The 27147-nt window shown below is 39.5% G+C and overlaps 1 protein-coding gene across 6 annotated transcripts in view; it reads left to right on the top strand.

The window, feature by feature from the left end:
- Nucleotides 1–27147, top strand: part of LOC122549028 (RNA-binding Raly-like protein) — a 634594-nt gene that overhangs the window by 356817 nt on the left and 250630 nt on the right. For 5 of the 6 annotated variants that reach the window (XM_043688161.1, XM_043688162.1, XM_043688165.1 and 2 more), the window contains one exon: nucleotides 19642–19717. In XM_043688161.1, the coding sequence (XP_043544096.1) occupies nucleotides 19642–19717 (76 nt within the window). Of the gene's footprint in view, nucleotides 1–14174; nucleotides 14186–16059; nucleotides 16065–19633; nucleotides 19718–27147 lie in introns of those variants that run through there. The other variant, XM_043688166.1, reaches the window with a different exon arrangement.

The raw sequence follows: 27147 nt of genomic DNA, 5'->3' as shown, positions 1-27147 counted from the left end.
AAGGGATCAATCTGAGACTGGTACAGTTAGGAAAAGGAGTGAGTTAGAGAGGCAGGGCAGGCAGGAACAAAGCAGAGAACAAGATAGGACTGATAAATTAAATTGCATTTATTTCAATGCAAGAGGCCTAACAGGGAAAGCAGATGAGCTCAGGGTGTGATTAGAAACATGAGACTGGGATATCATAGCAATTAGAGTTGTGACTCAGGGTTCGGCAGAACTGACAGTTTAGTGTTTCAGGATACAAGCACTGTGGAAGGATAGAAAAGGGGGCGAGAGAGAGAGTAGTGTTTTTGATGAGGGATAGCATTATGGCTGTACTTAGGGTGGATATTCCTGGGAATACATCCAGGTATGTTATTTGGGTAGAACTGAGATATAGGAAAGGGATGATCACTTTATTGGGATTGTATTATAGATCCCCAACGTCACTGGGAAATTAACAAACAAATTTGTAAGGAGATCTAAGTTATCTGTAAGAATAATAGGGTGGTTATGGTAAGGGATTTTAAATTTCCAAACATAGACTGGACTGCCATAGTGTTAAAGGTTTAGATGGAGAGGAATTTGTTAAGTGTGTACAAGAAACTTTTCTGATTCAGTATGTGGATGTACCTACGAGAGAAGTTACAAAACATGGCCTACTCTTGGGAAACAAGGCAGGGCAGGTTACTGAAGCGTCAGTGAGGGACCACTTTGGGACCAGCGACCATAGTTTAAAATAGTGATGGACCTGATCTAAAAGTTGAAGTTCTAAATTGGAGGAAAGCCAATTTTGACAGTGTTAGGCAAGAGCGTTCAAAAGGTGATTGGGGGCAGATGTTCGCAGGTAAAGAGACAGCTGGAAAATGGGAAACCTTCAGAAATGAGATAACAAGAGTCAAGAGACAGTATATTTTTTTCAGGTGGGTTGCAAGGCTGGTAGGTGTACGGAATGCTGGATGACTAGCGAATTTGAGGTTTTGGTTAAGAAAAAAAGAAAACGTATGTCAGGTATAGACAGCAGGGATTGAGTGAATCCTTAGAAGAGGCAGTAAGAGTATACTTAAGAGGGAAATCAGGAGGACAAAAGGGGGACGTGAGATAGCTTTGACAAGTAGGCTTAAGGAGAATCCAAAGGGATATTTATAAATACATAATGACAAAAGGGTAACTAGGGAGAGAATAGGACCCCTCAAAGATCAGCAGGGTAGCCTATATATGGAACCAAATATTAAACGAGTATTTTGCATCAGTGTTTACTGTGGAGAAGGACATGGAAGGTATAGAATGTAGGGAAATAGATAGTGCCATCTTGAAAAATGTCCATATTATAGAGGCGAAGATTCTGGATATCTTAAAATGCATAAAAGTGGATAAATCCCCTGGACCTGATCAGGTGTACCCTAGAACTCTGTGGGAAGCTTGAGAAGTGATTGCTGGACCCCTTGGTGATATATTTGTATCATTGATAGTCACAGGTGAAGTGTCAGAAGACTGGCAATTGGCTAACGTGGTGCAATTGGCTAACTATTTGAGAAAGGTGGTAAGGAAAAGCCAGGGAACTATACACCTGTGAGCCTGACATTGTTGATGGACAAGTTGTTGGAGGGAATCCTGTGGGACAGGATTTACATGCATATAGAAAGGCAAGGACTGATTAGAGATAGTCAACATGACTTTGAGCATGGGAAATCATGTCTCACAAACTTAACTGAGTTTTTTGAAGAAGTAACAAAGAGTACTGATGAGGGCAGAGCAGCGGACGTGATCTATTTGGACTTTAGTAAGGCGCTCAATAAGGTTCTGCATGGTAGACTGATTAGCAAGGTTAGATCTCATGGAATGCAGGGAGAAGTAGCCATTTGAATACAGAACTGGCTTGAAGGTAGAAGACAGAGGGTGGTGGTAGAGGGTTGTTTTTCAGACTGGAGGTCTGTGACCCGTGCTATGCCACAAGGATCAGTGCTGTTGTGAGGTATTTAATGCCTTTGAGGTTAAGCTTTTTTGCGGCATTGGTTTTGCCGTTTAGGGGCCAAGCTACTGAAGATGGTAACTTGGAAAACACAGTGATGAGTCCAGCAGTCATCAGAACCCTCCTTTGTAGAATATTGATGTAGTCAAGCAGATTGCCAGTGTTTGAACCCCAGTGGGAATTGCCAAGATGTCTTATGCTTGTCCTGCCAGTTTAGTGGGGCAGACGATCACCATAGAGACTGATCATTTCACGATGAATTTCCCAGCAATCAAAGGAAATACTTAAACGGCAAAATTTCACATTTTAAAAATATTACTGTAGAAAAAAAACATAAAACAGCAGGGAGTTAAAATTATTTAATTGGCAACAAATATATAACAGTAAAGGTAATTTTTCTGCCAAGGGAAATAGTGACTAATTAACACAACTAAAATATTTTAAAATCCGTTTGCACATTATACCACATTCTCCACACAAAGGTAGCTTTGTTGATTCAAGTCCAAACTTCTTGAAGTTTTCAGCATGCCTCCTTCTCCTTGCTCCTCCAGAGTGAGTTTTCTAGAGGCTGTTGCAATCCACTTCACTCCATTCTGAGTATCGCAGAACTGGTTTTGAGCAGCAAGGGACCCTCTGGTTCTTCATCTCCACAAATTCTATCTTTTCAAATAGAGAACTACGACATCCTGCATGGTGGCATACGAAAAACAGCCTTTTTCCCTCTATGTTTTGTAGCAGTGTCTGTTTATATGTCCCTTTTCAGGATCTACTTATGTTCAAGTGTTAACCAGAAGACCAGCTGCCATTGTTTTGTGTCAGGTTATGAAAGTGGACACCCGATTTTCGATAGATTTTAATTACAAACCACATGGGCCTGTCTTCAAGCATTTTTATGTAATGCATTTCAACCTAAATCAAAGAGGCAGGCCAAAGTCTCGCATTTGTAACAGCAGTGTCCAGTTCATCATTCAGGGGATATATAAAGAAGTGAAGAATTAAGTGGAGAGCAGTGAGGAAAGTAAAGTTAATTCACAATCAATCAGCCATGCCCTTATCAAGCTGGCTCCAATATTGATCTACTCCAGCAACAATGTCTTTTAATTTTATAGTCCGACAATTTGTCAACAGAAGAACACCAGTGAAGTGGTCTGTCCTTTTTCTTTGCCACTCACACCCTTATCCTTAATTATCCTATTTATGACTGGTTACCTTGCGGGACCGCTTCAGAGCACATACTGTTGGACTAGTGTCAACCCCACAAAGTGATGTTAAACCATTCCTTACAAGTGTCATTGAGCCTGGTGCAGTTGTTTAATGATGATCTGACAGATTCACTGGTATTTTTTGTCTGGTGCCAGTTTAGAATTAGCCAATTTATTTCATTCAGTTTGACATCTTGTTATTGTGCAATCGCAATCACTGATCAAAACGTTGCTTTACAAACAAGAGGTGATTCCCATTAGGTCATCACAACTGCCATCTTCGTTTACGTGAGTTGCAGTTACCTGCTAGGATTCAAGTCAATTAGGGAAGCACTCAGGAATTCAGATTCAACAGTGATGATCTTTGTTCCATGTCAATATTTTGACATGATCGCTGTGAACCAAATCTAAATAGTAGTTTGTCAAGCTAAATTTGGTTGTTTGTGTGGATGAATATACAGCTGAAATACCAATGACCATAGCTGTGGACTAATCCATCATTGCAATGGATGCCCTTCAGTGACCCAACTAAAACATCCATCTGCATAAAGTTGATGAAGCTGCAGTAGTGAATTAAGTCTGGACTAACAAAATACAGATCAAAACCGTTTGGCACAACACACACAACCTTAAGGACAAAACAATAAAACATCAGAATTTCTGACCTTTAAGTACAGCCGTTTTTGAGTTCTTGCCTTGAGATTGTATCATAATTAGAACATTAATGTTGAAAAAAACAAAGTGTGCATATTGGCTCATGGTTTTTCTTATTCTCTTGAGTTCTGAATATAATAAATTTATTTTGTTTACTGTATGAAAGTTGACAGAAATGTAACTGGAATTATTTTACACCAGTGTTTTGGTGGAGTAAACGTAATTGAAGTTATGTGATCAGCTGCTACATAAAGAACTTACTGGTATGTCATTGTAAATTTTTGTTGAAACCACAAAGACCTAATTTTGTGGACGGCACGGTGGCACAGTGGTTAGCACTGCTGCCTCACAGCGCCAGAGACCCGGGTTCAGTTCCCACCTCGTCTGTGTGGAGTTTGCACATTCTCCCCGTGTCTGCGTGGGTTTCCTCCGGGTGCTCCGGTTTCCTCCCACAGTCCAAAAATGTGCAGGTTAGGTGAATTGGCCATGCTAAATTGCCCATAGTGTTCGATGTAGGGGTAAAATGTAGGGGAACGGGTATGGATGGGTGCGCTTCGGCGGGTCGGTGTGGACTTGTTGGGCCGAAGGGTCTGTTTCCACACTGTAAGTAATCTAATCTAATTTTATGCAGTCTGCAAATCAACTTGATCATTAGAAGAAGTCTTTTTCCTGTTCTAAGCCAAGCTGAAAGTGATGAGATGCAGCAATATTGAATACAAAAGGTCTCAGAAGACTTTGACAGCTTATTGAACAGTGCATTAAAAGACAGCATTGGGCCATTTGTTTTAACTATTTGACTAAGTTCTTGGGAACACAAATTACGTTTGGTTTGATTCTAGAGTTTAGGGAACCTATAATGATGTCTTTAGCCTGCAGATAAAGCCCTGATGCCCCATGAGCGACACATTTGGGAAGAAAATTAAACAAAATTGCTGGCATTCAATTGGTGACCTAATTACCAACCTTGTCTGAAAACAAAATGCAAACTGTTATTTGTTTATTCATTCAAGTTGTTGATTCCTGCTTCTTAATATGTTAGAAACAATTTATTATCCAAATGGAAAGAATTTCAGTGCTTTAAGGTCAAAATACTATATTTGCCCTAATTCTGATTAATTCTCAGGAGGAAGGTATGCTTTTTACATATTTGGAATAATGCAACTTAGTTATATAATATGGGTGTTAAATTGCTGAATATTTCCTGTTTCACTTCTCAGGATTTAAAAAATGCCAGTGGCAATGAATAACAGCACTACTATTAATTTTAAAGATATGGACACAGCTTAATTTCGAGGAACCTGGCAATTCAGATTCATACGCAACTTCACACATTGATAAAATGTAATTTAGTTGTTTAAGCAACGGCAAGATAATCCTCGGTATCTGAATAATCATAAAAAGCAGGGCATGTTCCAAATAGCCTGCCCTCATCTAATTTGCTGTCTTTGTTCATCTTAGGGCAAGTCTTTCAACAGTTGTCTCTAGTCAGTTAGTATATAGGAGCTGAGCAATGATTTATGGTGTTTACATCATTCAGGTCACCTATAAAGAAGATGCTGCTAATTACACACATTTATGTTGATTGAGAGAACAGATGTGATTATTAAATTGCAAGCAAAGTGTTATCTCTGTACCTCACCCTCCCTTCTTTTGCACTGCAAATTACTCCTGGCACAAATAATGTTCAGCATTTCCCTTATAAGTTGAAGTGCATGATATATACTGCAGTGAAAAAGGCACATACATTAAATTATGACAACAATATCTAAATATGGTAAAAAAAAGGAAACAACTGAAAATCTGGAAATTACATAAGGGGGCAGTTAATTTGCTGATGTTAAACAATTATCAAACATTTCAAAATTTTACAATTTAAAACATGTCCAAGCTCGCTCAGATGTTAATGGTAATGAACATTAATTTGCCTGGTCTTCCCACTCAATTGCACTGCTTTTGCTTCAACACAACTAACCAAAACATCACATAACCGACACAAGAGCTCATGTAATTTAAAGTGCAAATTAAATTCTATGCAACTCAAGCTGATGTGTTTTTTTGAGCTCATTCCAACTAAAAAAATTGGCAAGAAGCTGGCCCTGCCACAAAACTGGACATAATTCCAAGATGATTGAGACATTCAATGGGCCATTGGATGATTAATTGGATTTAAATAACATGCAAGGCTATGAGAAAAAAGTAGAAGATTGGCACTAGATAATGATGCTCATTTAATGGACTATTACAGGCATGATAGGCCAAGTGACCTGCTTCCATGCCATAACTCTTCCATGATTCTGTGATGATTTAATCACCATTTAAAATTTCTGCTAATTCAACTTGCTTGCAGGTTTCAACATTATCAGGGAAATGGTTTTGTTTGAAGCATTAAAAATGGGATCATTCACAGATAGTGATTAATGTAGATTTAAACTGTATTTTTGTGTGTGAGATAAACTTATTTCAACTTTATTAATCAATTGTCACTCAATAAAGTATTTTTGGTATATTTAATTTTTTTAAAAGAATTGCAACATTAAATGCTATACATTTGTGCTGGTTCATTCTGATTTTATGTTTGGCGGTATTCAAAGAACAAAGGACAATACAGCACAAGAACAGGCTCTGCAGCCCACCAAGCCTGCGTTGATTTCTAACCCTTGAAAGTATTTAATCCTCAAAGTGTTTATATGGAAACATGAGAGGAGAAAAGCTCTTCAAAATGTACCATTACCATCTTGCAGTTTGAACAAATTTGTGGGTAAAATATCAAACTTCCACATGCAATTGTAAGTGTAACTAACTAGACATGTTGCAAGATGCCCTGCTTTGGCAAATAGTCCTCTATTATGTCTGCACATACCTCACAGTCTCTGCTAGAATAGTTAACATATTTGATTTTGGAACTAGTTTGAATTTAATTGCTATTTTTGTGCTCAATTCAGTGACACCTATATCAAATGCAAGACACTTTAATGTCATGCTCATTCCTGGAACATCTGACTGAATAAACCTTATGGTATAATTGTTTTTCCAGTTCCTCTTGTGACACTGGTCTTCTTAGGTCATCAAAAATGCCAAAATTGAACATCAGAAGTCAAAATACTTAACTGTAAAAGTATTGGCAAGGAAGGTATTAACATATAAGCAGGCAGTTCATGGAGAATTGCAGATGGTGTTGGAGTAGAATACACTTCTGACCACTAGATGAACAGAAAAAGGGAGAATGCAAAGCATTTGCTTTATTTTGACAGTTTGAGGGCTCTTAAAATTTCAAGTGCAAATTGCTTCATTATTGAGAAAAATGATGTCTAAGCTCTTTCAGTGTGAATAAATGCTTCCATGATTGCAAATATGTACTGATCAGAACTGCAGGAGATTTAAGAAGGTTCATTATAGACCGAAACATAATATGCTGAATACCAATTATAATCTTACTTTGATTTTAAGCTTTGAAGTTAGATATTCATACTTTATCTTTCTGCAGAGTAACACCATTGCATTTGGTATTAAACTTCAATGCAAGCATGGCATGCAAGCAGTAGTAGCATCCCCACCACCACATTTGATCAAATTCAAAGCTTGCCATTAAGGTTACATCAGGGATTCAGGAAACACAAAAGCCCCTCAAGAGAAGACGAGAGGTCAAAAGCACTCAAATTCAGACTCAAAGTACTGAATCTATACATCAGTAATGGTGAGCTGTATGAGTTGCACACAATATGAACTACATCCAAGAAAACTGCGACAAAATGGATCACTAGAGCTAACAGTGAGAGTTTTTAAAAATTTTTACAGGGCCTTAAGGAGCAGCAATGCTACACCAGCCATATCATTGTGTCTTTTGATTTGCTTCCCATGATCGTGATTCCACTATTCAGTTTCATTTCTATAGCCCATGCGATGACTAACTCCTGCCCACCCACCATGACTTCTTATTTTTACATGTTTGGGCAGTCATCAGTTTTGGCAAAAATGGCCCAGAACATTTGTTGATAAGTCAGAATGAGCCTCTATGTCCTCCAGTATTGTTTCTTTCAAACTATCTCAACCCATTCTTGGAGTCCGTATGTGTCTGTGCAATGTCATATTGTGTTTTGTCTGTATTAACTTTAATCAGTTATTGTTAGGTTTCATATATCAGAATGTATGTGTTTATTATTATCCGTGATCAAAATTTCTTTATTCTGTTTCTTCATTTGTTAATGGAGTGTGGATTTTACTTTGCCCAGTTTACAGGTGAATTTCTGCAGTCAATCTTGTAGACAGTATACACTGCAGCTTCTGAGCACTGTTGGTAGTGGTAGTGAATGTTTGTGGATATAGTGCTAATCAAGCGGGTGCTTTGTCCTGAATGGTGTCAAATTTCTTGAGTGTTGTTGGAGCTGTACTCCTCCAGGCAACTGAGGAGTATTCCTCACACTCCTGACTTGTGCATGTAGATAATGGACAGGCTTTGGAGAGTCAGGAGATGAGTTACTCACTACAGTATTCCTAGCGTCTGATCTGCTCTTGTAGTCACAATGTTTCTGTGGTGAGTCCACTTTCTGGTCAATGGTAACTCCAAGGATGATAATCATGGAGGATTCAGTGATGGTAACACCATTGGCTGTCAAGAGGTAGTGGCTGATTGTTTATTATTGGAGATGGCCATTTCTGATATTTTAGTGTGGCACTAATGTTACTTGCCACTTGTCATCCCAAGCTTAGATATTGTTCAGATCTTATCAGATTTGAATGTGAACTGTTTCAGTGTCTGAGGAGTCGTGAATGGTGCTGAACATTGTGCAAACATTGGCAAACATCCCCAGTTCTGACCTTGGGATGGAGGGAAGGTCATTAATGAAGCAGCTGAAGATAGTTGGTCCTAAGACACTACACTGAGTATTCTTCTGTAGTGAATTGTTTAACTGTCCATCACCATTGAAAACTGGATTTGACAGGACTGCAGAGCCTAGTACTGATCTGTTGGTTGTGGAATTGCTGAACTTTGTCGGTCACTTGTTGCTTATACTATTTAGCACACAGGGAGTCCTATTTGGTAGCCTCATCAGGTTGCACCTCATTTTAAGGTATGGATGGTGCTGCTCCTGGCGTGCCTTCCTGCACTGTCCATTGAACCAGGGTTGATCCTTTGGCTTGATGGTAATGGTTGAGTAGGCAATATATGGGCCATGTGGTTGCAGATTATGTTGGAGTAAAATTCTGCTGCTCTTGATGGTCCACAGCGACTCATGGATGCCCAGTCTTTAATTGCTAGTTATGTTCGAAGTTTGTCTCAGTTAGCACGGTGATAGTGGCGCACAACACGATAGAGGTTATTCTTAGTGTGAAGGTGGGTCTTCGTCTCCATAAGGACTGTGTAGTGGTCAATCATACCAACACTCTCATGAACACATGTACCTGCAGCCGGAAGATTGGCCAGGATGAGGTCAAATAGGTTTTTCTCTCTTTTTAGTTCTCTCAACACCTGCTTTGACCCAGTCCAGCAGCTATGACATTTAGGACCTGACCAATTCGATCTTTGTCAAGACTTTGTAGCGATTGATACAACTGAGCTTGCTAGACTGGACTTGGTGGACCATTTCAGAGGATAGTCGAAAAGTGTGGCATTTTGAGCACAAGCCCTTCCTCAGGGTTTATTCCTGATGAAGGGCTCATGCATGAAATGTTGATTCTCCTGTTCGTCAGATGCTGCCTGACCTGCTGTGCTTTTCTAGTGCCACACTTTTTGTCTCTGATCTCCAGCATCCGCAGTCCTCACTTTCTTCATTTCAGAGGATGGTTAAAAGTCAGCCACGTTTCTGTGAGTCTGGAGTTACCTATAGGCCAGACAAAGTGAGGATGGCAGATTTACTTCCCCGATGGACATTAATAAGCCAGATGGGTTTTTCCAACAATCGACAATGATTTCACGGACATCAGTAGGTTCTTAATTTCAGATATTTTTGATTGAATTCAAATTACATCATCTGCTGAGGCGAGGCTCAAATCCAAGTCCCCAGTACATTAGCAGTGTCTCTAGGTTAATAATCTAGCAATGCTACCACTCAGTCTTCACATTCACTTCTACCTGTAATATGCAAATAGTTGAAGAAAATTAAAAGTTGTTACATGCAAAAAAAGCCTGGAACTCCTGCTCTCTACTTTGCCCACCACTCGGTTCCTCCACTATGACTAGATTTGCTACATCGAATCATATTGTTTACTGTTCTTCAATCAAAATATTTTTGAATCATAATGTCTCCCCAAATTCATGCTCTGTTTGAGTTTAATTAATTGCTACTATTTGATGGAAATTTGTTAGGAACATTCTGGAAGGCTTATACAATAACTCAGATTGCTTGTCATAATCCACTTCATCTAAAATTCTGAAGGAATTGTGCCCTTCTGAAACTCTGGCTATTGGTTAGTAAGTTATTCTACTGAGAATCTCTGAAGTTTATACCTTGTAATTCTGTTATTTTACATGGGATGATGAGACATTTTATTTATACTATTTTGCATAATTTGTAAATTTCTGACAATAAAATTGATGGTATAATGGACAGTGAAGAAGTTTGCCTCAGAGTGCAACGGGACCTTGATTAGATGGGGTGAAGGGCCGAGGAGTGGAAGATGGGGTTTATAGATAAATATCTATCAACATATCTAGATAAATGTGAGGTGCTACATTTTGGTAGAGCAAATAGGCAGGACCTATACACTTAATGGTAAGGAGAATGTGAGGACTGCAAATGCTGGAGTACAGAGTCGAGAGTGTACATCTCTATGACTCTGTGACTCTATAAATATGTTGACAATGTTGCTAGAAGCAGAACACATCAAACATTCTTGCTATTTTTATGGTGTTCCTAATAGGAATTGACCAGAGGGAGCCTTAATTCATCACAATGCTGATGATCTTGCAGGTACCATTTAATTCCTCAGGGAAACATAGAAAGGATTAAATGTGAAAAAAGTTAAAATCAATCTATATTTTTGCATTTATATAACTGGGCACAATGCATTTGTTATTTCTTTCTCAGATAATGCCTCACAGCTTCTGGGAAGCGAGATGAGTTTGTAATGCTTGCTTATGGTGAAATCTGATGCTTTAGTAAAACCCCCACCTGGGATATAACACTTCAAGTGTTCACAAAGGAGCAGATGTTTCAGTTTCTGCATCTGGACTTATTGTGTTACTTGGGTACTATGGATACAAAATAAAATCAGGCAGGGCAAGCACATTTTCAAATGGGGCCAAGCTGATTTACTGCTAATTCATTTAAATAACAAAAATAAGATTGGGCTGCCTTACAGGCATGTGCTTCACCTCTCACAGATTTCCTGTATTCACTGTATCCAGGTGATCCAATAGCTGCAGGCAGAGGAACATCTGATGAAGCACATTGGTCAGTAATTTAGTTATACAGGGACAAAACATCTTTTCCCTATTCTATGTGTTTTCACCTTTGAATATAGTGAGTAGATGAAATCCCTGCAAATACATTTTCAAAAAATTATCACTATTGGCACCTAAAAAGCTTCACGTACTCATAAACAAATTCCTGCAACTTCTGAACCAAGCTCACCTCTTTCATTAACTACCATTCTCCCATGTCATCTTTCACATCCAATTTCTGCTCCTTCTCGCCATGATTCATTCCCAGTACAACTTGCCATCCAGCAGATGTATGCTGAAACGCCAGCATCCCTTGCGCCCAAGTCATCTTTAAAAGCCCATTGTGCACCCAGACAAATATGGTCAGCCCAGAGTTGCCCTGAAGGTTGTGGACAGAGATGATCCTGGGACAAATCTTGCTGGATGGGGTGATGCACAGGTGGGACAGTATGGTCCAGTTCATGAGTTGGGTGCATGTCCCTGAGCACAGCACACACACTCGCAATGCTAGTTGCTTGTGGAGATTATGTTGGAGTACAATTCTGCTGCTGTTGATGGCCCAGAGTGCCTCATGGATGAATTGCTAGTTCTGTTCGTAATTTGTCCCATTTAGCATGATGATAGTGTCGTACGGCATGATGGAGGGTATTCTTGACGTAAAGGTGAGACTTTGTCTCCACAAGAATGCTGAGACTGTCATGGGCAAGTGTGTCTGCAGCTGACAGATTGGCCCGGATGAGGTCATGTGTGGGGCAGCATAGTGGCTCCACGGTTAGCTCTGCTTCCTCGCAGTGCCAAAGGTCCAGGTTCGATTCCAACCTCGGGTGGATGTGTGTGTGGAGTTTGCATGTTCTCCCCAAGTCTTCTTGGGTTTCCTCTTCATTCACTGACTTCCTCCCGCAGTCCAAAGATGTTCACCTTAGGTGGATTAGCCATGGTGAATGCGGGGTTACAGGGATAGGATAGGCGCCTGGGTCTGTGTGGGATGCTCTTCAGAAAGTCAGTGTGCACTTAATGGGCTGAATGGCCTCCTTCTGCACTGTATGGATTCTATGGTTCTGTGCAGCCTGAGGTGCACCATTGATGATGTCAAAGTGCCCTGTAAGTGGATCAGAGATGTGCCAGGATTGATCTTAGAGGTTGACCTATGTCAGATGCCAATGTCGGTGGTTTATGGGGATTGTATAGCTGGTGTCCCGGAGATATTGGTGTCTGGTTTCTAATATGGAGGTTGTTTGGAGCAAGCAGAATCTGCCCCGCTATACTTTACTTGTAAGGTTTTACCAACATCCAGCTGACTTGGTGAGGTAAGAGGCTGAATATAAATGAGGTGAGTTGTGTTGTTAACAGGGCATTATAAAAATGTGTTAATCTCCAGCAGTTAACATCTCACCATTGCCTCACCTCACTATGCTGTGTAAAAGATGGAGTGAGATTATCTCAATGCCAAGATTAGCCTCACCACTTGTTGCCTGATTCTGTTCTGTTTCCTGCCTTACCCTACATTATTCAGACCCTTATACAAAGAAGAACAAAGAACAATACAGTACAAGGACAGGCCCTACTGCCATCCAAGCCTGTGCCACCACATTTTGCCCTTTCACACTGGAACTCTCTTCACTTAGAGGATCTGTATTTCTCTATTCCCTTCCTATTCATGTATTTGTCCAGGTGCTGCTTGAATGCTGCTATTCTGTCTGCTTCCACTACCTCCTCTGGCAACGCGTTCCAGGCCCTTAACACCCTTTGTTATAAGGTTTTGTCCATATTGTATGCAATAAGGAAATTAAGTTGTGCTGGTCTTCATCCTAATCAAGGAAAGAAATGCTGGTCAGAAATATATGTGCCTGTGTTCTCAATAAAATCTAATAATTGTGAGTGCCCAGTCCACCGTGCAATTAAAAATTGTCTAGAAAGTCACTGTTAAACTTTACATTTATACTTACATATCAAAGCAATTTCAAAGTCTTCCCACATTTTTGCATTTTCAAACTTATTTTTTGCCTGTGCGTTGTCCTTTACAGCTCTCACATATTGTTGTGCATTGTCTAGAGTATTAAAATACAGAATTGGTTATGAAAATGAAAATGAATATGCAATTACTTTACTCCCAAAAATATTCACTAGAAGATCATTTCTGCAGTAGATGCAGCTTTTAGACAATTTTATAACCAGTATACCAAAGCTATATCTCAAATTATAAGGATTTAAGATTAACTGATCTCCCTGGACTTCATGGAATATTCATACTGTCCTGAAGGAAATGAGAATTAATTTCAGGACATGACAAAAATATTCTGAACGTGAGATTCTGCAAACCAGAAAGCAAGCTAATACATTCATTATTTTTAAGAGGTCAATCAAACTTCACCCAGTTAATTGAAGGCCCTTTATTTGAAAATCAGGCTACAGGTGAAAGTCTTGAATCCAAAACAAGCATTTTAAAATGCAGGCGATGGCTACATCTCTAAAATAATGAATTGAAGAAACCGACAGGTTTACAAAATAAAATTTACTTCACGAATTGCCCAGATTTATTTAAAAATAAGAAAAGGGGAGGTAATGTCACTGAACTAGCAATCTTGTGTTCCAGAAACATAGGGCTAATGTTCTGAAGACCTGGGTTTACCAGCATGACAAATGGTGGAATTTGCATTAACTAAAACAGAATCTGAAATTTAAAGCTAGTCTAATGGCATCAATGAAATCATTGTTAATTGTTGTAAAAACCCGTCTTGTTCACTAATGCACTATAGGGAAGGAAATCTGCCATACTTACCTGGTCTGAGTTACATGAGAGTCCAGAACCAAAGCAATATGTTTGACTTCTAACTACTTTCTGCAATGGTTTAACAACTGACTCAGTTCAAGGGTAGATATAAGAATGGTAACAAAATTCAGCCAATGATGCCCATGTCCCATACAAGAATAAAGAAAAAATATGTCCATCAGCAAGAGTTACTTGGCAATACCACTATTGAATTAGTTGCCTGAGTCTGAAATCATATAGTTGCAAGACTATGCACAACATATCAACAAAACAGAAAAAATATGCTTGACCTTGTCCTCTTAAATCTATCTGTCATAGGTGTAACTGTCCATGACGGTAGCGGTAGGAATGACCACTGCACAGTCACTGTGGAGTTGAAGTTTTGTCTTTACATTGAGCATATCTGCATTATGTTGCATGGCTTCACCACTGTGCTAAATGGGGCAGACCTCAAACAGCTTTATCAACTCAAAACTGAACATCCATGATACACTGTGGGTCATTAGCTGCAGCAGAATTACATCCAAATACAATCAGTAACCTCATGGCTAGCATGTCCCCCACCCTACTATTCCCATCAAGTTGGGATATCAAACCTGTTTCAATGTGAAGTGCAGGAGCGTATACCAGGAGCATCACTAGGCCTACCCTAAATAGGAGGTGTTAACTTTGTAATTCTACAATACATGATGACTTGCATGTCAAACAGTGGAAGCAGCATGCAATGGACAGGACTAAGCTATTCCTACAGCCAACAGATCCACATTTGATTGTCCTGCCACATTTAGTTGCCATTGATAATGGAAATCAAACAGCTTACAAGAGATGAAAGCTCCTCAAATATCCCCATCACCAGTGCAAAGAATAAGGTTGAAGTATTTTTAATGTTTTTCAGGCCAGAATTACCAAGTGGAGAGTCCATCTCGGTCTCCTCCTGAGATCTCTAGCACCACAGATTCTAGTCTTCAGGCAATTTGTTTCACTCCACATTATATGAAGAACACTGCAGAGGGTATGGGCCCTGACAACATTCTGTCAGGAGCACCGAAGACTTGTGCCACTGAGGCTCATAGCCAAGCTGTTCCAGTACAGCTCCTACATCTACCAACATATGCAAAATTGCTTAGGCTTGTGCTGTGCTCAAAAAGCAGGAAAAATTCAAACTAGCCAATTATTACCGTATCGGAGTACTATCAATCATTAGCAAATAATGGAAGTGAATGTCAACCGTATTATGTAGTGACCCTCACAAAGAAATAACCTGATCAGTGACACTTAGTTTGCATTCCATTGGTCATTCAACCTCTGACCTCATTACTGACTTTGCTCAAACATGAACAAAAGAACTGAACTCCGGTTAAGAGTTGAGGTGAGAGGTACTGTCCTTGACATCAAGACCACACTTAACCAAGCATGGCATCAAAGAGCCCTAGGAAAACTTGAGTCAGTGGGAATTAGGGAAAAGCTCTCTGCTGGTTGTAGTCATACCTGGCATTAAGTAAGATGGTGATGGTTGTTGTAGGTCAGTGAGCCCGGCACTAGGATACCCCTGTAGGAGATCCTCAGGAAAGTGTCTGAGGCCCAATTATCTTCAATGACCTTCCTTCTATCATCAAGTCAGAAGTGGGGATGTTCACTGATAATTGCACAATATTCAGTACTATTCATGATTTTTCAGATACTAAAACAGTTCATGGCCAAATGCTGCAAATTTTAGACAGTATGCAGGCTTGTGCTGATCAGTGGCAAATTACATTTCACACCACACATGTCAAACAATAACCACCTCCAATAAAAGAGAATATAACCATCATCCCTTGATGTTTAATGGCATTACCATTATGGAATCCCCCATTATCAACATCCTAGGGGATACGATTGACCAAAACCTGAACTTGTCCAGTCATACTCATACTGTGGCAAGATCAGGTCAGAGGCTAGGCAGGTCAGAGGCTAGCAAGTATCTCCCCTTCTATCTCCCAATGACTGTTCGCTATCTACAATGCCTGAGTCAGGAGAGTAATAGAATATTCTCGACTTGCCTGGATAGATGTAGCTCCAGCAGCACCCAAGAAGCTTGACACAATCCAGGAGAAAGCAATCTGTCCTATTGGCATACCAATCATGACCCTCAACATTAATTCTTCAATGACCAATGTATGGTAGCAGCAATGTGAACCATTTCCAAGATGCACTGCAGTAACTCTCCAGGCTTCCTTTGACAGCACTTTCCAAACAGTGAACTTTACCTCCTCGAAGGGTGAGCTTAGCAGATACCTGCAAGTTTCCTTCATTGTCACTGACTCAAAATCCTAGAACTCCCTTCCTAAAGCACTGCGGGTACCCATACACACCAACGATTTCAGTTCTTGAAGGTAGCTCACCCCTACTTAGCAGGGCAGTCAGGGGTGGGTAGGAAATGCTGACCCAGCCATCAATTTCCATATTCCATTCATTAGTTGTTTTTGAAAAATCAATTTGTTGACTTCCAATAAATTTTAACAGTACATATTAATTATTGCATTTTTAACTAAAATCTACAGGAAATGAGGGTGGCATATGTAATTAGAAAGAGGTTAGTTATAAAATGGGTAGCTGTATTATTGAAAGCAAAATACTACAGATGCTAGAAATCTGAAACAAACACAGAATACTGGAGAAACTCAGTAAGCCTGGCAGCATCTTGGAGAGAGTGATACAATTAACATTTCAAATCTAATATGATTCTTCTTCAGAACAGAAAGGTGTTAGAAAATGTTGGTTTTAATACTTCTGACAGAGGAAGAGGAGGGATAAAAGGATCAAATGGCTTAGAGGCCCTGTGTAAAAGACAATGGGTTATCATCATATGTCTTTTGCAATTTTGATGTTGTGGAATTACTTCTGTGCATGAAAAGTAGAAGGAATTGTAGGGGAGGTGACATGTAGATGTTGGGCAGTGACATGTGTCAATAATTTGTAAGGAAAGAAGAGAGTATGAAGATGTGGGATCAAGTGAAGGGGTTGAGGTCCTCAGACTGCTGCAAAGACATTAACCCATAGTATGCCAGTCATGAATTGATGGAGTAGGTTTTAAATGCTCTTGGAAGTGGCTAAGGTCTGTATAACAGTCAAGTTCTGAAGTTATTAAATCCCTTGCATTTCAGACATAAAAAGCTGCTAGGCTGCTTAGATTGACAGGCTGTCTATGGCAAGTTAAAGGAAACGCTAAGCTCTTGCTGACCAATTTGAAATGAGTTCTTTGCCATTGGATGAAGGGTTATTCATACTATTATTATTACATTATAAACACGTGGCTGAGTTTCAAAAGCCATAATTATCTTCACGAGGAAATTCTAAGTTCTTAATTTGATTGACACTTTAGAGAGGATAGTAAAAGACTTGTTGCCTTTGTTGTGGTGATTGACTGAAAGTTCATTTTTGTAAGAGATGAACCACTTGATATTTAAAAGCCTTTTTGTGAATTTATGAATGAAAGTATTAGATTCACTAGAAAGTATTAGATTGAAGCCTGATTAGATTGTTAGAATTGTATATTTCTTTTCATCTGCACATCATTTCGATAGTCTACCCCTAATGAATAATGTGTGAATGGTTATAGAAGTGGCATACAGGATCTGAGGGGCATTGGTAGACGCATGAGTTGGTGCAGAAGGTATGAAGAGTTAAGAGTGGGTAGAAAACCTAACAACTGGAACAGTTGCCCTTGAAACGACTGGAAAGCTAGTTCTCTGGCGTCCTAGAGAACTAGGGCAGATATTGCAACTAATCTGCTAGTCAGCTCACCTACTTCATCCTGCAAATGTACCTTTTCCTCCACCCTTCTTCTCCTCGAGCAAAAATTGTGAAACTTTTTAACCAAAGCAGTCCAGTTAGTTTGGAAATTTTTTGATTTGAGCTTCAGCAGTGAATATCCAGCCTCTAGTACTCAACTACGATGGTGGTTGGAGTGAGATTAATTATCTCACACATATCTAATAATGTGGTGTTTTGTCATGATAGTTTTGTCCACACCTTACGCATTTTGTCACAGTAGGCTGACCAAGCACTTTAGATTAATTACCTGAAATAATTAGCAATGAGCTTATCATTTATGGAGATTCAGGCATAGCCGAAAGGCGATAATTGCCAAATCAAGGGGGAAAAGACTTAAAATATGTAACCACATGTAAAATTATGGACAATTGAAAAGTATTTAATTCTCTTACAATATTGAGTATATTGTGCATCAGCGCCACCATACATAACCAAAATGTTTATTTCATAACATAGAAATTGTCTAATGAATGGAAACAAAAGAAGATGGGTAAGAGTCACATAAACTAAAATATTACATTAATTGAAATTTGTTTTTTTGAAGTCAACCTAGTAAGAAATCTACTTAGGAAATGTCCCAGTGAATATGAATCAACTGAAATAAGTGATAGTGGCAGCTTTAGCTATTAGTGGTAAGGAGCAGATTAGCTGTCATTTGATATGATTGTATGCATGCACTTAGAATTTCGAAATGCTTTGAGTGCACTCTGAAATATTCTCAGTTTGGCATGTTATGAAGGTCCATTTTCTATTATTATTTTGAGAACCTGAGTTATAAAGTGCAGGGAAATGGATTTTAATTTTTCAGTTATGTGAAAATCTGACCTTTTCGAAGGGCAGAGAGCAATTTTGAATATTGAGTTCAAAACAGTATTTACAAGAAGTCATGTGATTTTACCAACTAGTCACCTGGGAACATAATTGTTTAGATATTTTCTGACTTGGGTGTTTGGACTATGAAAGAGAGAGAAGGTTCATGCAGAGCGAAGAGGTCAATGACAGCAGTATTGCTGTTATGCGCAGCCTTCAAGCATTTGGGGCTGGGGAGAGGTTTTGTGGTGAAGTCAGTGAGAAGAAACCTCTAAATGCAGATGGCTGTAGGGTGTCATGGAGGAAGATATTCTCCAAAGCTTTTGTAGCCATGAATAAAAGCAAAGTTCCACGGATACTGGAGATCTGAAAAAACAGAACCTGCTAGAGAACCTCAATAGATCTGATAATGTTGGCGAAGAGAGAAACTGAATTAACATTTTGACTCCAATAAAACTCTTCTGTAGAACTCTCAGTATTATTGAAGTCATGGATTAAAGGAACCCATGTTGAGAGTAATAGTAAGCTGAGTTAACAGTTTGTTTCAAGGGTCTTGGAAGAAACATTAAATGAAACCAAAAGTATTGAGTGAATGCACAGAGATTTACCAATAGGAGAGTGCTTAGAGCTATGCCAGCCAAATGAGAAGCTTTAGTGCCTGGAGAGGATGGCTCTTCATGGGGATTTGAGTGTCTGTAAGGGCATTGCTGAGATAAAAAGAATGAATCTTTATTTCTGATGTTTGTAATGAGTTCATTCCAATAATTCTTATTTAGTGTAATACATTTCATTTATTTTCTTTTGTGTATGTTCTTTTATCTGTTCTTATATGTTCTTTTCTTCAAAGTACATTGGCAGCCTCTTGTCAATATGTTCAGTGACTGACCTCTTATGGCAATTAAATATAAAAATAAACTATTAAGTCGGTATCACAGCACAGTCTGACCTGTCTGGTGTTACATCAACTGGAATTATGACATAGTACATGCAAGGTTTAACATGTATATTGAGTGCACCATGTGGGTATTAAGTTGACCAGTATCCTTTCTTTCAGATATCAATATGGCTGGTGAACCTAAGCCTTACAGGCCCAAATCTGGAACCAAGAGGCCTCTGTGTGCCCTTTATGGGTAAGTGATCATTATTGTTACAATCCCTGTGCAGACTGTTTACTCTAAAAGAAATAATGACACAACAAGATTATAGCTTTTAAGACATTTTCTGTAAAATAGAGACTAAAAGCACTATTGTCTAACCACTAACTGATATTTTTAGCAATAGAAGAGAACTTTACCGTTTCGTTTTTAATGTAAGTGAAAAGCCACTTCATGTTTATACTTTAAACTGCCCCTTAAGTAGTCATTTGAATTTCTTAGACACAGCCCAAAGCAATGCTTAGTTCCTATGAGTTTACTTCCATTCCTATCCGTTGCTAGACTGGTAACGTGAACTGTCTTTTACAGTAAAGTTTTTCCTGATTATTTCCCCCCCTCATTCAAATTCAGTGAATATTCCAGCTTCATTTTATATCCGCACAAATTTGATCTTTTAACCAAGTGCAAACTTTTATCCGCATACCCCTTGCAGCTACCCATTGAGACATTTGGCCTCCAGTTGCTCTCTCCTTAGCAGTCTGCTATATCTGAAAGTTTTAGGACACTTTAGAAACTCTTGCCCTGTCAAAGCCATGATGAAACAAATCCTGTTTTACATATTTGTTCATGGAATGTGGGTATTTCTGGCAAGGGTGATTATTTGTTGGCACACCTTGAATTCTCCTCTGAGTATCAACTGCATTGCTGTGTGTCTAAATTCACATGTGAGCTGACCAGGTTTTCCTTCCCAAAGGAGAATAGTAAACCACACTGGTTCACAAGTACATTGAGAATCATTCAGTAGATGTCATTATTGAAACAAGCTTTCAATTCCAGATTTTTTTATCAACTGAATTTATTATTGAATTTAAATTCTGCCAGTTGCCATGGTGAGATTTGAACCCATTTCCTCAGAAGGGTGGCCTGGTTCTCTGGATTGCTAATTAAGGGGCCTGAGCATTGTATTTGTGTAGAAATGCTGATTGGCCAGCCTTGACAAATCAGCTGTCTTTCATATTAGAAGTAAATAGACAGTGTAAAACATAACTATTTACAACTTGATATTTTCAACAACTTCTTGGGACTTTGGTGGCTATCAGTCTCTCCATTGTCAACATAATTGTCTCTGGGTATGAATACCTTGTACCCTCTTTCTAGCTAAACAGTCAAATCTTCCTTTAATCTTTAACAGTCAGGTCACTGAGGTAGACTTTAGAAAGGGTCACATTATATTCTTCATTTTATAGAAAAGAGCTAGTCCCCAGAGGTAACAATATTAAAAAACCTCATGTTTGTAAATTTTTCATGATGTTATCATTAAGTTCATTTTGCAGAACGTAAGTGTTTATAGATGTTACTGTTCATTTGAATTGATTCATTCAAAAACATGTAAAAGATCTTTCAAAGTTTATATAAATGCTCAATGTGAATGTTTCTCAGTAGATCTGTCAACATGATTTAACTTATTTTAATTTACTTAACCACACCATTTTTGTCCGTAAACAGAAAGGTGAGTTTAGATGAAATTAGGAAAAGATCTTTCTGTGAGATCAGAGATTTATGCAAACATTTTCTGCATTTCTTCGATGATCCAACATATTGCTATCTGATCTCTTTTTGATTGGAAATTTGGTAAAGAATGTGATTTGCTTCAGAAAAACTATATCAGTTCATTCCATATCAATTATATTACAGCAGCAATAATGTATTTTAATATAGTCCCTTTAATTGAATAAAATGTACTGAAGTGCTTCACAAGAGGATATGACATTGAGTCACATATTAGGTCAGATAGTCAAAAGCTTTGTCAAAAATATGAATTTTAAGGAGTAACTTAAATTATTAATTGAAGATATTGAGGCAAAAGGTTATAGTGACAGTGCTTCCTTCACTATATAGCTGGAGCGATTCAAATAGGGAATTCTTAAATAGCTAGAATTAGAGAAGTGCAGATTTCTCGAGGATGTGGGAATAGGGGAGATGACAAAAATAATGAGAAGAAATCCATGGAGGGATTTAAAGATAAGAATGAAAACGTTGCTAGACCAGCAGCTGGCATCAGTAGATGAAGATGAGGACAAAGTCAATTTTACAGAAATGGAATGTTAGGCCATGTTACCAAAGTAGAAAGATTTCAGTTTAATAGTGCCTGTATATATAAGGTCAGAAGCTCATCTCTGGGTCAAATATGGATCCATGGTTCTGAACAGACTGTCTTAATTGCATAATGTTGCCAGGGAGAAGGATGACATCAGCAACTAGTAAAGGGTATTTGGAGCATGGACCAAAAGGATGGCCTCAATTTTCTTCAACTATTTTATTTGAAGAAATTTATACTTATGCAATATTCAGCAACAGTAGAGCAGTTGAAAAATGTGATAATGATGTAAGATTGGATGTTCATTATAGGCCACCTTTTTATCAGGCCTCATCCCAGTCATGCAAATGAGCTGTTCCTAAAATCTGAGTCCATTCCATCATTCCTCTGTTGCTGAGTGGGTCCATACAAATGTATAGTCCCTAAAGATTTCGGGACCACTATGTCATTGAATTGGTCCTAGCAATCAATGGGCACATGTAAGTTGAGAAAGAAATTAAGTAAGTAAGAAAATTATTTGTGGATCAAATAAAAATTCAATAAAAATGTCAGATAACTTTCCAGGGAAAGGTAGGCAAACAGTTATCATAGATAGTTTTAATCATGATATAACATACCTTTGGAGCAGGTGGAACTTGAACCCTTGCCTTCTGGCCAGTATGAGTCATTGGGGAGGAGGGAAACACTAATGAAGGAATGATCTCATGACCTGGTAAACACGGGAGAAATCAAAAATGTAATGTCAATAATATTTATTAAGATGAATAGTTTAATTTGAAAGTACTTCCTTCAAATGTTTTTCTGTAGTTTATATTTGCCATGAAAGTAATCACTCTGTTATGTTCTATTCTACTACCAAATGTTAATTTTTGTAGAGATTAACATTACTTTTGTCAATGCAAGTTTATCTGCAAAATGTAAGAACAGAAGTTAGCCATTTAGTGCCTTTAACCTTTTACATGGCTTTCAGTGGGGAGAGGTGGTGGGGCATTGGTGATGTTACTGGACTAGTGACCTCAGGCCCCAGGTAAATGTTGTGGGGATATGGGTTCGAATCCCACCATGACAGATGGTGAAACTTGAATACAATAAAGTCTGTAATTAAAAGCTAACCTAATAGCAACATTACAATTGTCACTGATTGTAAAAACCCATCTGTTCATAAGTGAAGTCAGCCATAAAGTGCCTGCTCTGATCTACATACGCGTCCAGGTCCGTGACTATGTAGCTGACTCTTAACTCTTAAAGAAAGGAATTAAACCAAACAGACCATCACGATTGATACCAGAAACAACTCTGGAAAATACAGTGCTGTGCACTGCAAATACTGCCAAGCTCTCCTCCATCTGGGAGCTTGTGCCATCTCACACTTACCCCACAGACTGGTCAAGCAACTGCCTAATATAATCATACTAATGGAATAAGACAATGTCCCATACATGACCATCACCATCACTCTAGAAGTGGTTGCTGTGAGACACAATTGGAGGGAATTGCCCTGGTAGTGCTCAACATTGACTCTGGACCCTACCAAGTCTTGTGGTGTCAAGAATAAACACCAGCAAGGAAACTTTCTGGTAACTTAACTGCCATTTCCACTCTCTTTGGCCAATGAGTCAGTATTTGGATGAAGCACTGAGATGGCAGGGGCTCAAAATGTAAAAACAGTAAAACCTGGGTAGGGCTGTCATCTTCAGCTCATTACTTCAGGACATTACTGCAGAAAGTCCTCAGGGTCATGTCTTAGGTGTAACCATCTTCAGTTGCTTTATTGATGGCCTTCCTTTGAATGTAGGTCAGATATGGGGGTATTCTCTGATGTTTTCACAATGTTCAGCACTATTCTCCACACCTCAGTAATTCAGTCAGACTGTATCAATATGCGACAGTGTGGTGCTGGAAAAGCACAGCAGATCAGACAGTGTCTGAGGAGCAGGAGAATTGACATTTCGGGCATAAGCCCTTCATCAGGAATGAGGCTTGCGGGCCATAGGGGCTGAGAGATAAATGGAAGGGGAGATGGGGTTGAGAGAAGATAGCTGAGAATGCAATAGGTAGATGAAGGTGGGGGAGAAGGTGATAGATTGGTGATGAGGGTGGAGCGGATAGATGGGAAAGACAATGGACAGGTAAAGAAGACAATGATGAGTTGGAGGCTTGGGACTGGGATAAGCTGGGGGAGGAGAAATGAGGAAATTGGTGAAATCCACATTAATTCAGTGGGGTTACAGGGTCCCAATGCATAAAATGAGGTGTTCTTCCTCCAGGTGTTGGGTAGTTAGGATTTGGCGATGGAAGAGGCCCAGGACTTGCATGTCCTTGATGGAGTGGAGGGGGAGTTGAAGTCATGGGGCGGTGGGACTGGTTGGTGTGGGTATCCCAGAGATGTTCTCTGAAACGATCTGCAAGTTGGTGTCCTGTCTCCCCAGTGTAGCGGAGACCAAATCGGGGGCAACGGATACAGTAGATGACATTTGTGGAGGTAGGTAAATTTCTGTTGGATGTGGAAGGATCCTTTGGGGCCTTGGATGGAGTTGAGGGGGGAGGTGTTGGTTCAGGTTTTGTACTTCCTGTGGTGCAGGGCAAGGTGCTGGGAGTGGGGTAGGGCTGGTGAAGGGTGTGGATCTGACAAGAGAGTGAGTGACAGAATGGTCTCTCTGGAATGCTGATAGGGGCGGGGAGGGAAAGTTATCCCTAGTGATTGGGTCTGTCGGTGGCAGACATGACGGAAGATAATACGATGTATACGGAGGTTGGTGGACTGGAAGGTAAGGACCGAGTGGTGTTGTCCTTGTTGCATTGGGAGGAGTGGGGTTCATGGGCGGAGGTGAAGGAATTGGAGGAGATGCACTGGAGGGCATCATCAACCAGGTGGGAGGGAAAATTGTAGTCTTTCAAGAAGGAGGCCATCTGGGATTTTCTTGCCACCACAAGAAGTGCAAAACCTGCACCCACACCTCCCCCTTACCTCCATCCAAGGCCCCAAAGAATCCTTACACATCTGACAGAAATTTACCTATGCCTCAACAAATGTCTTCTACTGTATTCATTGCGCCTGATGTGGTCTCCTCTTCGTCAGGGAAACAGGACACCAACCTGCGGACCTCACCAAGGCCAAAGACATCATTGCTCCTGTACTGAAATTTTTGCATAGAAGGCCAACATGCCATTTGCCTTCTTTACTGCCAGCTCACTTGCATGCTAAACTTAAGTGACTGCTGTGCAATGACACCCAGGTCATGTTGTACATTCTTCTCTCTAGCTATTCAGCCAACTCAGATAATCTACCTTCCTGTTTTTGCCAACAAAGTGGATAGCCTCACATTTATTCACATTATACTGCATCTGCCATGCATTTGCCTGCTTACTTAGCTTATACAAATCATACTGAAGCACTCAGCTTTGCGTTATCTGCACATTTAAAGATATTATATTTGGTTCCCTCATCCAAGTCACTAATACATATTGTGAAAAGCTGGGGATCAAAACTGATTCCTGCAGTATCCCACCAATCATTGTCTGTCATTCAGAAAAATGACCTGTTTATTCATACTCTTTTTTTTCCTGTCAGCAAACTAGTTTTCTGAACATGTCAATCTGCTGCCTCCAATCCAATTCACTTTAATTTTACATGCTAGTTTTTACGTGCAATTTTGTAGTCTTCTGAAAGTCCATTAGCTCAACTTCACCATGTCTGTTAATTACATCGTAAAGAATTCTAGTAGGTTTGTCAACCATAATTGCCTTTTCATTCATCCATGCTGACTTTGTCAAATCCTGCTACTTTTTGCGAAATGCTTAACTATTAATTCTTCTGTAATGGACTCTAGCATTTTCCTCAACTACTGATGTCAGGCTGACTGGGATATATAATTCCTAGCTTTCTCTATGCCTCCCTTAAATAAGGGGATTATATTAGCTACCCTCCAATCTGTAAGAACTCTTCCAGAGTTTACCTTTTAAGATGACTACCAGTGCATCCACTATTTCCAGGGCCACTTCCTTATGTACTCTGAGATGTAGTTTATCAAGGCCTGGGGGTTTATCAGCTTTCATTATCAACGATTTCCCAACACCGTTTCCTAACTAATATGGATTGCCTCCGTCTCGCTAGAACACGTGTTCCCCAACATTTCTGGTATGTTCTCCTTTGCGAACACAGAACCAAAATATGTATTTAGTTAGTCAGCCATTCCTTTGAGCATGCTAGAGGCTAGGAATTCTATGATAAGTAACCCATTTCCTGTCTCCCCAAATTCAGCCCTTCATATAAAAGTCATAAATCTGGAGTGTAATAGAATACCCTTCACTTACCTGGGGAAGTGCAACTCCAACAACATGACTAATGATATCATCTGGAACCATTTATCATTATAGATGCCATCTAGAATGAAGCAGGCCATATTTTTGGCACCCCATCCAATGCCCTTTATATTCATTCCCTTTACCATCAACACTCAATGGAGTAGTACATTCCATCAATAAGATACTCTGCAATAACTCCCTAAACTCCTCTGACAGCAACCCATGACTTCTACCAATTAGAAGGCCATGGTTAGCATGGGAATACTATCACTGCAAGTTCCACTTCAAGTCACACTTCATCCTAACTTGGAAATATATCACTGTGTCTTACTGTCAGCACTGTCCTGGAACTCAGTAGAATTCAAGAAATGAGAGGTGCTCTCATTGGAACGAGCAGCATGGTGACTCAGTGGTTAGCACTGCTGCCTCACACCACCAGGGACCCGGGTTCAATTCCTGTCTCGGGCGACTGTCTGTATGGAGTTTGCAAATTCTGCGTGGGTTTCCTCCAGGTGCTCCAGTTTCCTCCCACAATCCAAAGAAGTGCAGGTCAGGTGATTTGGCCATGCTAAATTGTCAGTAGTGTTAGATGCATTAGTCAGGGGTAACTATAGGATAGAGGAATGGGTCTTGGTGGGTTACTCTTTGGAGGGTCGGTGTGGACCTGTTTCCATACTGTAGGGAATCTTAAACAAAAAGAACCAAACAATACTGCTACACAATAGATGCAGGTAAATGGTGAGAATTCCAAAATCAGGGGATGCAATTTAAAAATAAGAGAGAAGCCACTTAGCTCCAAGGTTGAGAGAAATTTTGATTCAAACAATTGTGAATCTTTGAAATTCTCTAACAAAGATGGCTGTGGAAGTTCAGTTTTCAAGTATATTTAAGATAGAGATTGATAGATTTCAGATTACCAATGGTGTGCAGAAATGTGAGGATGGGATAGGTGAAAGCATAGAAGTGTTTGGTCCATGCAGGCATGATGGGCTAAATGGCCTCCTCCTTTTCCTATGTTCCAAGCTCCTATCCTAACAGCACTGTGGTTAGGGATGAGCAATCA

This window comes from Chiloscyllium plagiosum, chromosome 4, assembly GCF_004010195.1.
Source record: "Chiloscyllium plagiosum isolate BGI_BamShark_2017 chromosome 4, ASM401019v2, whole genome shotgun sequence".
In the NCBI taxonomy this organism is placed as follows: Eukaryota; Metazoa; Chordata; class Chondrichthyes; order Orectolobiformes; family Hemiscylliidae; genus Chiloscyllium; species Chiloscyllium plagiosum.
The sequence above is the reverse complement of the archived record's forward strand: the minus strand, read 5'-3'. Positions and strand labels throughout refer to the sequence as shown.